General features: G+C 39.4%; 1 protein-coding gene across 1 annotated transcript in view; it reads right to left on the bottom strand.

Moving 5' to 3' along the window:
- The window catches only part of LOC124776746 (dynein axonemal heavy chain 7-like), an 881,127-nt gene that overhangs the window by 149,742 nt on the left and 716,756 nt on the right, over positions 1–14,629 (bottom strand). Inside the window, 2 exon segments of the mRNA XM_047251871.1 lie at positions 6,759–6,978; positions 7,090–7,241. Of these exon segments, the coding sequence (XP_047107827.1) occupies positions 6,759–6,978; positions 7,090–7,241 (372 nt within the window).

The following is a 14,629-nucleotide window of genomic DNA, read 5'->3' as shown; positions in this document are numbered from 1 at the left end:
CTTCACCTCAAAAAACTATCCAATCTCCTGGTTTCCCACCTCCGGAAAGGCAACTCACTCACCCTTCACAACCTTTCCAGCAAACCTCAACCACCTCTCATTGCACACAAACCCAGTCTCTCCCATCTACTCAGTCTCCCACTTCCAGCTCCACTCCCTCCAAAACCTCAAAATTCCAAGCAACACAATCTGGCACCACAACACCCTAATTCAGTAGTTAACCTTTCCTCCAAACCTCTCTCCCAATCTGAAACCTCTGTCCTATCCAAAGGCCTCACCTTCAGCCCCACTCCCAGATTCAACCAAACAGCCCTCGTCAAAGATTTACTGTCCTACACTCGTACTCTCTGCTGGAAGTATCACTTTGCCACGAAGAAAAATGATCCTAATCCTACCCCTAATGATCCAACTCCCCAAGACACTATCCAAATTGAACCCTGCCTGGAACAGTTCCGTCCTCCGTCACAGCGGGACCCACCTCCTCTTCCTCAAAATCACCCTCTCCAAACCTTCCAGGAATTTCTGACTTCCAGCCTTGCCTCCCAATCCTTCTTAAAAAACCTTAATCCTACTCCCAACATCACCACTGCTGAAGCCCAGGCTATCCGTGATCTGAAGGCTGACCGGTCCATCATCATTCTTCCGGCGGACAAGGGTTCCACGACCGTGGTACTTGATCGTCGGGAGTATGTGGCTGAGGGACTGCGTCAGCTTTCAGACAACACCACATACAAAGTTTGCCAAGGTAATCCCATTCCTGATGTCCAGGCGGAGCTTCAGGGAATCCTCAGAACCTTAGGCCCCCTACAAAACCTTTCACCTGACTCCATCAACCTCCTGACCCCACCGACACCCCGCACCCCTACCTTCTACCTTCTTCCTAAAATTCACAAACCCAATCATCCTGGCCGTCCCATTGTAGCTGGTTACCAAGCCCCCACAGAACGTATCTCCGCCTACGTAGATCAACACCTTCAACCCATTACGTGCAGTCTCCCATCCTTCATCAAAGACACCAACCACTTTCTCGAACGCCTGGAATCCTTACCCAATCCGTTACCCCCAGAAACCATCCTTGTAACCATTGATGCCACTTCCTTATACACAAATATCCCGCACGTCCAGGGCCTCGCTGCAATGGAGCACTTCCTTTCACGCCGATCACCTGCCACCCTACCCAAAACCTCTTTCCTCATTACCTTAGCCAGCTTCATCCTGACCCACAACTTCTTCACTTTTGAAGGCCAGACATACCAGCAATTAAAGGGAACAGCCATGGGTACCAGGATGGCCCCTTCGTACGCCAACCTATTCATGGGTCGCTTAGAGGAAGCCTTCTTGGTTACCCAGGCCTGCCAACCCAAAGTTTGGTACAGATTTATTGATGACATCTTCATGATCTGGACTCACAGTGAAGAAGAACTCCAGAATTTCCTCTCCAACCTCAACTCCTTTGGTTCCATCAGATTCACCTGGTCCTACTCCAAATCCCATGCCACTTTCCTTGATGTTGACCTCCACCTGTCCAATGGCCAGCTTCACACGTCCGTCCACATCAAACCCACCAACAAGCAACAGTACCTCCATTACGACAGCTGCCACCCATTCCACATCAAACGGTCCCTTCCCTACAGCCTAGGTCTTCGTGGCAAACGAATCTGCTCCAGTCCGGAATCCCTGAAGCATTACACCAACAACCTGACAACAGCTTTCGCATCCCGCAACTACCCTCCCGACCTGGTACAGAAGCAAATAACCAGAGCAACTTCCTCATCCTCTCAAACCCAGAACCTCCCACAGAAGAACCACAAAAGTGCCCCACTTGTGACAGGATACTTTCCGGGACTGGATCAGATTTTGAATGTGGCTCTCCAGCAGGGATACGACTTCCTAAAATCCTGCCCAGAAATGAGATCCATCCTTCATGAAATCCTCCCCACTCCACCAAGAGTGTCTTTCCGCCGTCCACCTAACCTTCGTAACCTCTTAGTTCATCCCTATGAAATCCCCAAACCGCCTTCCCTACCCTCTGGCTCCTACCCTTGTAACCGCCCCCGGTGTAAAACCTGTCCCATGCACCCTCCCACCACCACCTACTCCAGTCCTGTAACCCGGAAGGTGTACACGATCAAAGGCAGAGCCACGTGTGAAAGCACCCACGTGATCTACCAACTGACCTGCCTACACTGTGACGCATTCTATGTGGGAATGACCAGCAACAAACTGTCCATTCGCATGAATGGACACAGGCAGACAGTGTTTGTTGGTAATGAGGATCACCCTGTGGCTAAACATGCCTTGGTGCACGGCCAGCACATCTTGGCACAGTGTTACACCGTCCGGGTTATCTGGATACTTCCCACCAACACCAACCTATCCGAACTCCGGAGATGGGAACTTGCCCTTCAGTATATCCTCTCTTCTCGTCATCCGCCAGGCCTCAATCTCCGCTAATTTCAAGTTGCCGCCACTCATACCTCACCTGTCTTTCAACAACTTCTTTGCCTCTACACTTCTGCCTCGACTGACATCTCTGCCCAAACTCTTTGTCTTTAAATATGTCTGCTTGTGTCTGTATGTGTGGATGGATATGTGCGTGTGTGCGAGTGTATACCTGTCCTTTTTTCCCCCTAAGGTAAGTCTTTCCGCTCCCGGGATTGGAATGACTCCTTACCCTCTCCTTTAAAACCCACTTCCTTTCGTCTTCCCCTCTCCTTCCCTCTTTCCTGATGAGGCAACAGTTTGTTGCGAAAGCTTGAATTTTGTGTGTATGTTTGTGTTTGTTTGTGTGTCTGTCGACCTGCCAGCACTTTCATTTGGTAAGTCACATCATCTTTGTTTTTAGATATATAGTTAACTAATCTGGTATACATAAGCATTTCTAGGATTTTTGAGAAACCTGATATCAGTGAAACTGGTCTGTAGTTGTTCGGATCATCCTTACACCCTTTCTTGTACACTGGCACTACCTTCGTTATCTTCAGTTTTTCTGGAAAAATTGCATCTCTGAAAGAACAGTTTGCTATGTTCAGCAGTGGTGTTATTATCTCCTCACATACCAGCTTTATTACATGATTTGATATTTCATCATCACCAGCTGATTTCTTGGACTTCAGTTTCTGTATAGTTTTCCGCAATTCATCTTCCATGACTGGTCTTAAGAACATAGTAGTGCATGATCTTTTTGGTACCTTAATACCCTTCTGTTTTTGACTATTTCTTTCCAATTTTAGGTTTTCTACTACACTGATATAGTTATTATTCAGTATGTTTGCTATTTCCATACCACCTGTAACCACTGTGTTGTCTATTTTAATTGACCTAATACCTTCTTCTTTGTTTGACCCATCTTTTTCCTTTCTTTCAGCATTGATTGCATTCCAAGCTGCCTTTGCCTTGTTTTTTGATTTCGCTATAGTTGTGTCAATTGCTCTTGCTTTCGCTTCTCTTATTGTTTTTCTATACTTCTTTTTTAACGTTTTATAGTTTTCAGCTTTGCCCATCCGTCTCACGTCCTGAAGCTTCCTTCGCTGTTCTAGTATTTCACTGGTAATCCACTCTGTTTGATCTTGCTGCCTTTCTTGTCTCTTTACTTTGGGAAATGCTACATTAAAATGGTACTTAATTGTTGAAATAAATGCATCATATTTTTCATTTACATTCGGGGCCTGTAGGGTTTCATTCCAGGTTTCCTTACTAAACATCTAAAGATGTTGATATTTTGTTCACTGATGATCCTAATTTCTTTGGTTGTTTGTTTTGGTTCTGATACTGTGTCATTACTTCTGCAAAAGCTGATTAGTTGTCCATGATGATCAGATATTTCTGTCTGAACTACATGTGACTCATAGTTACACATATTAGTAATTATGTTGTCAATAATTGTCTCACTTTGTGAAGTCACTCTTGTTGGTGCAGTTATTGTCGCTTTCATGTCATGCTGTATTAACAATTCTTCAAAATCCTGTCTTATTTTTGTGTCTTTTCCCATGTCAATGTTGAAGTCTCCACATATAATAAGATTTCTCTTCATATTCATTCTCAATAAGCTAGCAATTTTTTTAGAAAGACGCTAATATTGCCACATGGTGACCTGTACACACAAAACACTCTAAAATCCTCTGCCACTATACCAGTAACTTCAAAGTCTTTTTCTCTAGCTATGGGAAATGTAGCAGCTTCACTGTTTACATTCTTTGATAGAGTACCTGTTTTAATATATATACAAATGCCACCACCCTTATATTTAGATCTGCAGAAGTAACTAGCTAGTTTGTAGTCCTTTATTGCCACATTATGTATTTTACTTTCAGTTAGTCCATGTTCACTTATGCATAATATGTCTGGTCTTACTTCACTCAGGAGTACTTCTGCTTCTAATTTTTTGTTACCAAAGTATTGCATATTTTGATGAAGTACTTTTATGTAATTTTTCTTTTGTTGGTTTACATGTTTTGAGCTGTATTCTGGGGCAAATTCTTTAGTATCATCTTTTTTTGTATGGTGCTTATATTTTTCTTTTCCAGCTGGAGTGTATGATTTTTCACCCCCTTCAGGCCATATTAGTTTCCATTGCATCTAATGATTTTGCAGACATCTGCAAACATTCTGCTGAACGTTACAGACTCCAGTCTATTTAAATGCAAGCCATCCTTCGCTAGCGAGTTTTCACATAGGAATTTGTTTGGGTCTATAAAAATTGCCCTAAGATGATCACATTGTTCTTTAAGAGCACAGTTTATTTTGGCGATATATTTTTCACTCACCGACCTTCTGTTTATGATTCCGCTAAGTATCAGACGAGATCCTGCATACATATTTCTTGCAGAACGAATCGTGTTTCTTGTTTCGCTTGCCATTTCTTCCTCACCCCTGATCCTTAACGAATTCGTTCCAGCATGTATAAACACCCCATTATAGTTATGTCTGGTTTCAGAATCTGGTTCTGTAGTATCTTGTCTTGCATTTACCATATTTTAAAAATGTTTACCGAGTTGATGCGTTCTAATACCAGGTCATACGTCGCTCTTGCAATTGGGGACAGCGATATTCTTCAGCAGTGAATCACCAATTATTGAAAAGTCATTTTCCTTTTGTTGCGTATCTGTCGCCTTGTTTTTCCTTTTGCTGTATGTCACCACCTTCCATTTATATATATCTTCCGGTTTTTGGCTTACTGAGTTTACTGAGACATCAACGGGAACACTTGAAATGTTGTTTTTAATGTACGGTCGGTCATTCGTGTTTTCGCGATCTTCTTGCTTTTCCATTTGATGGCTTTTACACACACAGGACTTCTTTTCTTGTATTAATGTATTGTTTTCTTTCTTGATGTTCGAAAGTTTGGTTTTTAATGCCTCAATGTCACTTCGTAGTAACTTTATAATTTCGTTTTTTGTATCAACTGCACTTACAAGATCGGCCGTTTCGTCACGTAAACAACCGTGACATGTCCACAGAAAATCATCACTGATGAACTTTAGATTTACTTTTGCGCACTTTTAGCGTAACCAGAAGTTGCATTTGATACACAGAATACCCTTCATCACACGCTTTTTACATTCTCTACACGAAGAACTGTTCATTTTTTGCCTTTTTAACGAGAGAGAAGCATCACTACACTTTCCTATCGGCGCCATCTTAGCATAACAATGAAGATAAAATCTGTCCTGCCCTACAGTCACTCCCAATTAGGCTTATGGTGTGCCAACCTGCCCCTCATCACTTCCACCCCTACCCACTGGTGCCTGCCTGCCACATGCTGCAGCAGCCTTCATCATGATGAAATGGGCACACACACACACACACACACACACACACACACACACACACACACACACACACACCTGGGGCCAGTGCTTGTCTTTTCTCTACTATACATTTTTCTGTGGTTAGTGTTTTTTTGTATATATGTATGTGGTTTTCACACCCTCTAGAAGGAGCAATGTACCTTCACTCATGACGTGTGTGACTTCAGAGAGCGCGTGCCCATACAGTTCACAGGTCCACTTACAGAGACCATCTGGGTCAATCTCCTGGTGAGCTGCCAAAGAAACAGCATTACTTAAATGACCACAAATGAGTGCTCAGCCTATTCTTTACCCTGTATTACTGTTCCCCAGTCAATGTATTCAGTGCTATGTACAATGTGTATCTGACGTGTTGTTTTATAATGTACTACGTTCCACAAATCGTGTTTGTTCTTCCTGTAACAGTATGGAAACAGGTGTAGAAGACAGGGATATTGTGGCACTTTGGAGGGCAAGAAAAGTTATTGTAGGTGTGGTGGGCAAAAAGTAGGGCTGAATGGATCTCATTTCTGGGTATGAGTTTAAGAACTGATGTTACATCATGTACTTGTTTCCTGCCTCTCGCTTGGCCTTAATTTGCATTAATTTTTTTGATCTAAGCATTTCTTCTCAGTGACCGTACCTTTCTTCACTCCCTTTTAGTTTTCTATATCTTTCATTTTCTGGCCTGTCTATCGGCCCTCTTCCCTCTACCACATACAATGCACTCAGCTTTCAGCTCTTATTAACTCATGCACAATGTTTTGTCAGTTATCTGTATCTTGCATATTACCCTATCGTCCCCCTTTATGCTAGTCGGTTTCCAAATGTCATCCAGTAAAGTCCCCAACAATCAGTCTTTCCTTCTCATCCCATCTTATAAGTCTCCCCTGACACAGGGTTCTGGGTAACTTTTAAGGTACAACTGTAATAGCAATAAAAGTAACAGTAAACTCCTGTATACTTTACCTCATATTGATTTAAGAACATGTGCAGTTGTCTCACACTGATACGAAGATCAGTCTCATTAAATTCATATGGTATATTCCATCCAAGAGGACCAAATTTTCTCCTTTCTTGTGTCAGTGCATGGAAGAAGCATAATCCAAAAAGGAGTCGCTTAAAATTCAATGGCTGATTGCAGCTTTCGAAGAAGTCTGGATCAGATATTGGATCACTCAAGTATGACCTGAAGATTTTTATTACATATTTTAAAATTTAGTTAAAACAAGTTATTTGTTAATATATCTTTGCATCACTGGACTTATTTAAAAATAAATTACACATTTGTAAAAAATACCTTAATATATTGGCTCTCAAACCCTTTGGAGGCTCGTTTGTCATTTTGACACCATTCTGCAGCACTGTGACTGGAAAGTGATCCGCAGGATAAGATGTTAACCACATTCGAAAATCCGGGTGTGTCGTTTCAGGTGTAAAGCTTTCACAAACCTGTTTTTAACATTTGTGTCATAAAATAAAATTAAATTCAATAAATTTATACAAAATTTAAAACTCAACAGTTAATATTTATAAAGTAAATCTGGAAAGAAACTTGCTTTATAACCAACATGGATGAATACTTAAATTGAAACTATAAATCAAGGTGACCATTCCATGCTTAATTAGGTCCCACAATCATTATTAATAATTTTGTGATCTAATACACAGACTATTATCATCTTTCTTTAGCTTTTTAATTACATAAAGGTGTTTCAGAGGTATGTTATATTCCACAAAAAGAAAAATGCTGGTACAAGAAATGATTATGATCTGGCTGCACACACAAAAACTAGTTGACCAACTAAGCTAAAAAGGTAAGAAAACACGTCAGTTTCAGTATCTGAGTGACTACCTTGTATATTATGTTTAACGTCAAATTCAGAAGTGAAGATTGTGTTAAAGAAATATGCCCCATAAAGAAATCAAATAATATCTGCTAATAACAGTGACAACCTCTTTCACACCAGAAACTAGTCATACAGGAGGAGGAGAGGACCAAATATACAACCAGATAGAGAAAGTGATGAAAATGTCTAAGGACAGTGAGAATCTTATTATTTTGGACATGAGTATGCTTCTATATGTGAACGGAAAGATCACAATACAGAGGGTCAATATGATCTTGTTGTGAAAAATGACAGAGGGCAACAACTAACAGACTTCTGTTAACTGAAAGGACTAGTAATTAAACATGCTTTGTTCAAATAGCCCAAAAGAAGAAGTTACACCAGGACTCAAACAGGAAATATTACGATAAGAGTAAAATATGTAAATTAGTTCAGTAATGGAAGAGTTATCCAGGCACAGATGTAATAAGTGACCACAACCCAGAAATGTTTAATCCAAGCATAAGACTAAGAAGGAAGAGGAAGAACTTTCAAAAGAATCTGGATATAGTGCTAGGAAACTGAAACAAGACAGAGCCAAGGAAAAATAACAAAAATTTTTAGACATCACAACATAAGAAATGAAAAAAATCCACAAAACAAGTAAAAGAACTATTGATTATAAATCATATGCTTGAACTTCAGGAGGAAAGAAGGAAATTCAGAAAGTCAAAGGGTGAAGAATGAATTATAAATTATAAGAGACCGCAAAATCCTCAAGTGAGAAGCAAGGCAGGCAAAGAAGAGTACACAATGAGACAGTGCAAGGAACTGGATGTAGAATGGAGAAAGGACACATAAAAAAGCATAAAAATTGATTAAGAAGCAATTTGAAAGAAGTAATGGATGGAATAACAGGTTATTAAACAAAAAACGGGAAACTGATATTTGAAAGATGTAGGGGGGGAGAGGGGGGGGGGACCTATACAAAGAGCCATCCCAACTAAAGGATCTTGAAAATGAAAGAACCATAGCAAGCACTTAAGTACCTTGAAACTGTGTGCTTGACTGAGACTCGAAATCGGGACCTACGCCTTTTGCGGACAAGTGCTCTACTATCTGAGCTACCTAAACAGGCTATCCTCACAGCTTTAATTCTGCCAGCAGTAAAGCTGTGAGGGCAAGGTATGAGTTGTGCTAGGACAGGTCAGTCAGCAGAGCACTTGCCCACAAAAGGCAAATGTCGGTACACAGTTTTAATCTGCCAGGACGTTTCATATAAGCACACACTCCGCTGCACGGTAAAAATTTCATTCTGGATGAGTACCTTCCATAAGAAAGGATGACTATCTTAAGGCTGCAAAAGAAATTAAAACTCAGAAAGCACCAGGATATGATGGTGTCATTAAATAAATGGTAAGGGATCGGTTGATGGAACACATGGTTATTTAAAATCACATAAATATATGAAACTAGGGTATTATAGAAGATTTTAAAATAGTATCTCATGATCCCAACATCAAAGAAGCCGGGAACTCTCCAGCTGAATTGTAGCCAGGAAAGCTAGTTACACTTTAATTTGGTGGAGATGAGCTGGGATACGCTGAAAACTTCAAGACAGCATGGTCAATCAAATCTTGAGCTTCAAATACCTTTGTAGCACAAAAACAAAATTTCATGCAAAATTCAAAATTATAAATATGGATAGCAGTATTAACCAGAAGTGAAATGGATGGATGGACAAGGAATGTGATATATGGAAGGGAAATTAATTATATCAAACATCACTAATGGGAAACCTAAAAAAAGATAAGTACTTTAAACTTGTCTTTCTTGTGTTAGACAACATCGTTCAACATGGAAAAACAGAAAGAGGAGGCTAAACACTTTTTATGTTATTATTACAAAAATGTAAGTGCAAAATGGCTAACCAGCCATGGCTAGAGGACAAATGTAAGGATGTAGAGGCTTATCTCACGAGGGGTAAGATAGTTACTGCCTACAGGAAAATTAAAGAGACCTTTGGAGAAAAGAGAACCACTTGCATGAATATCAAGAGCTCAGATGGAAACCCAGTTCTAAGCAAAGAAGGGAAAGCAGAAAAGTAGAACGAGTATATAGATGGTGTATAAAGGGGCGATGTTCTTGAGGACAATATTATGGAAATGGAAGAGGATGTAGATGAAGATGAAATGGGGTATATGATACTGCATGAGGAGTTTGACAGAGCACTGAAAGACCTAAGTCGAAACAAGGCCCCGGGAGTACACAACATTCCATTAGAACTACTGACAGCTTTGGGAGAGCCAGTCCTGACAAAACTCTATTATCTGGGGAGCAAGATGTATGAGACAGGAGAAATTCCCTCAGACTTCAAGAAGAATATAATAATTCCAATCCCAAAGAAAGCAGGTGTTGACAGATGTGAAAATTACTGAACTATCAGTTTAATAAGTCACAGCTGCAAAATACTAACGCGAATTCTTTACAGACGAATGGAAAAACTGGTAGAAGCTGATCTCGGGGAAGATCAGTTTCGATTCTGTAGAAATGTTGGAACACGTGAGGCAATATTGACCCTACGACTTACCTTAGAAGAAAGATTAAGGAAAGGCAAAACTACTATTCTAGCATTTGTAGACTTAGAGAAAGCTTGTGACAATGTTGACTGGAATACTCTCTTTCAAATTCTGAAGGTGGCAGGGGTAAAATAAAGGGAACGAAAGGCTATTTACAATTTGTACAGCAAGCAGATGGCAGTTATAAGAGTCGAGGGACATGAAAGGGAAGCAGTGGTTGGGAAATGAGTGAGACAGGGTTGTAGCCTCTCCCCGATGCTATTCAATCAGCATATTGAGCAAGCAGTAAAGGATACAAAAGAAAAGATCGGAGTAGGCATTAAAATGCATGGAGAAGAAATAAAAACTTTGAGGTTCGCCGATGACATTGTAATTCTGTCAGAGACAGCAAAGGACTTGGAAGAGCAGTTGAATGGAATGGACAGTGTCTTTAAAGGAGGATATAAGACAAAGATCAACAAAGCAAAATGAGGATAATGCAATGCAGTCAAATTAAATCGGGTGGTGCTGTGGGAATTAGATTAGGAAATGAGATGCTTAAAGTAGTAAATGAGTTTTGCTATTTGGGGAGCAAAATAACTGATGATGGTCAAAGTAGAGAGGATATAAAATGTAGACTGGCAATGGCAGGGGAAGCATTTCTGAAGAGAAGAAATTTGTTAACATTGAGTAAAATTTAAGTGTCAGGAAGTCGTTTCTGAAAGTATTTGTATGGAGTGTAGCCATGTATGCAAGTGAAACATGGACGATAAATAGTTTAGACAAGAAGGGAATAGAAGCTTTCGAAATGTGGTGCTACAGAGGAATGCTGAAGATCGATGGGTAGATCACATAACTAACGAGGAGGTATTGAATAGAATTGGGGAGAAGAGGAGTTTGTGGCACAACTTGACTAGAAGAAGGGATCAGTTAGTAGGACATGTTCTGAGGCATCAAGGGATCACCAATTTAGTACTGGAGGGCAGTGTGGAGGATAAAAATCATAGAGGGTGACCAAGAGATGAATACACTAAGCAGATTCAGAAGGATGTAGGTTGCAGCAGGTACTGAGAGATGAAGAAGCTTGCACAGGATAGAGTAGCATGGAGAGCTGCATCAAACCAGTCTCAGGACTGAAGACCACAACAACAACAACAACAACTTACAAAAGTTATGTGAACACATAATGAAACTTCTGAAGGAGCAATTCAGAATCTTAAAGAATAAGTGGAAATAAAAAATCAGAATAAATACCTTAGGGGTAAAACTGAGGCAATGACACATGGTCTAAATCACAGTTAAGAACAGTCATGGAATGGACTGGAACAATCATTGGGCAATAAAATTAAGGCATCAAAAAGTGAACTAAGACAGTCATACATCTATTATGACCAGTGAAGTAAAAAATTTGAGAAACAAGATTTCAAACCTTTGTAATGAGGTTGTAGAATGAAAACAGAACTTACATTAGAATCAGAACAGAAAAAATCAGATGAATGGTTCAGCACTGTAAAAAATAATATTGTTAATGTAGAATTATATCAGACAAATACCATTAAAAACACCTCCATACATAAAACCAATTTTTGTTGAAAAATGCACAAAATACAGTTGTCAGTGTAGGTGGGTTGGCAATAGTAGATGTTTGTCAACAAATTGTGCTCATGTCATGTACAAAATTGCAAATTCTACCAATTTTTGGCACAATTTTTAGGCAAATGTTAACAAAATACAACTGAAAGCACTGAAATGACTTAAAAATATAGAAAAATGAAAATGAAAAGCATTTACAAGAGCAGAAGTAAGGCGATAGCCAATATCTACATAAAATATTTTTTGAAAGGAAACACTGTAGGACTTGCAGATTAAAATATTGTTTAAAGCAAAATTTTATTTCAACTACAAGTTACAATGAAAATGTTTATTTACTTAAGAGAATGACAAATGCAAAGATGTCACCATGGGAATCTAATAGTGTTACAGGTTTGTGTAACGCAAATCTGAAATAATAAACAAGTCATTTGAAGAAGGATGCTTCTCAGCTTCTCTAAAGTATGCAGCAGTAAAGCTGTTCAAGAACGGCTCACAGGAAGATGTAGGAAACTGAGAAATAATAAGGCCCTTTGGAATACGCTCCAAAGTATTCGAATAGTTGTTCCAGTCCTGATAAAAAATTTCAAAACAAAATCTAATATAATTACATTAAATCAGTTCAGCTTCTCGAAAAGGAAAAGTACAATTGTTCCATCAACAAATTTGTTGAGAACATCTACCTATCTCTGGACAAACCCTAAAGAGTCACAGGAATTTTCTGTGACCTTACAGAGGCTTTTGACTGTGTAAACCACTCTCTACTGTTACATAATTAGAAAGATCTGGAATAAATGGTAATGCTATGAAATGTTTCAAATCACATATTTAATAGATTGTAAATGAATAATGCTTCTAATGTCAGGTACAAGAAACTATTTCTCAGAATGGAAAATTTATTCACAGGGAGTCCCGAATGATTCCATGTTAGGCCCAATGTCATTTTTATTTTATGTACTTCATTGGCTAGGTAGGTATTTATTCCAATCTTCTATTAGTCTATCTCCTGCTTTCTCCTCTCTCCAGTGGTTCTTACCCCATCAGCGATTATTTCCAGACAGCAAGTGATATGTATACTAAGTTTGGTTGAAATTGATCCTGCAGATTAAGAGCAGATGTGGAACATACACAAACACATATTACATGCACAAACAAAGTTGACATCGGCATTTCCCATTTACAGTCGCTCCCATCAGCCACCACGCCGAGTGTCAACTTTGTTTGCGCAAGTAATATGTAAGTACACTGATTCAAAAAATGGAAATATCAAAAAATAATTAATCTAGAGTAATGAAATATAAGAATACATTGGGTTAGGTAAAACATTTAAGTGATCAACATTGCAAGATCACAGGTTAATGTAAACACGAGATATGCCACTGAAAATTTGAAATGCTTGTACAGTAATGACAAGTGTAAATGCCAGAATGTTGAATGAAATCATGTGAATTTGCATGCATTGTGTTGTATGGGTGCCAGATAGCAGTTTGTGGGCTGGAGTTCCATGCCTGTTACATCTGGTTGGTCAATACAGGGATGGTTAATGCTGTTTGTGGATGGCAATATGTGCTTGACTGGAGACAGATCTGGCGATCGAGCATGCCAGGGCAACATATTGGCACTCTGTAGAACATATTAGGTTACAACAGCAGCATTTGGGTGAATGTTATCCTGTGGGAAAACACGTACTGGAATGCTGTTCACGAAGGGCAGCACAACAGGTTGAATCAGCAGACTGATGTACAAATCTGCAGTCACGGTGCATGGGATAACCATGAGAGTGCTCCTGCTGTCATATGAAATCAGTACAGATCATAACTCCAGATGTAGCTCAAGTGTGTCTAGCAAGCTTGCAATTGGCCTTCTCCTAACCAACACATGGCCATCACTGGCAACAAAGCAGAAGCAGTTTTCATTAAAAACACAATAGACCTCCATGCATGCCCTCCAATGAGCTCTCTCATGACACCAGTAAAGTCACAAATGGTATTGGTTTCGGGTCAGTGGAATCCATGCTACAGGGTGTCTGGCTCAGAGGTGTCCTTGAAGTAACCAATTTGTAACATTTCTCTATTGGTAGTGCCATGTGGCTACCTGGAGTCTGGTCTTCTTGTGGTCATATATTCTCATGACCACTACTGCCAGCATTAATGTATAGTGGCTACATTCCCGTCAAGTTTTTCTATAATATGATTGAAGGTACATCCAGCTTCTCATAGCCCTATTACAGAACCATGTTCAAACTCTGTGAGGTGTTGATAATGGTGTCTCTGTTATCTTAAAGGCATTATTGACTAAGTGTGAGGATAACTGGGCCCACAGCCTTAGTGAAATTTTTAAATGAAATCATTCTCCTTTGGCTGTTAAATTTTTTTTTATTGTGATTGCAAATTTGACACTGTGGGATGTTGTAATCCACTCAATAATAAAAAGCTGTGACAAGCTGTGTAAGAGCAGTTGCATGTGATGTTGGGAATTTGTCTGCTGTTCCATATACCATAGACATTAGAAAGATGGTGAAATAATTATATAAACACTTAAGTTTAAATTTTGTGTGGTAAATGGATCACAAAAGTGGCAAAGATGATCCATTTACCAAGCTTGCTAAACTTAAATAGTGTGAAACTAGGTTTACCAATGGTAATATTACACTCCACCACACTGTAAAAATATTATTGACTCTTGGAAATTTTAAATTATGTTTGCACAATAATGAAATAAATTAATAATGAGGTTTTTTCCACACTGTATACATCAGAATTACATTTTTATACTGATAAAGTCTCCTATGCTTTCAATCAATGATTTGTGTATTTACATATGTTGTTGTTGTTGTGGTCTTCAGTCCTGAGACTGGTCTGAT

This window comes from Schistocerca piceifrons, chromosome 2 (genome assembly GCF_021461385.2).
Source record: "Schistocerca piceifrons isolate TAMUIC-IGC-003096 chromosome 2, iqSchPice1.1, whole genome shotgun sequence".
Lineage (NCBI taxonomy): Eukaryota > Metazoa > Arthropoda > Insecta > Orthoptera > Acrididae > Schistocerca > Schistocerca piceifrons.
The sequence above is the reverse complement of the archived record's forward strand: the minus strand, read 5'-3'. Positions and strand labels throughout refer to the sequence as shown.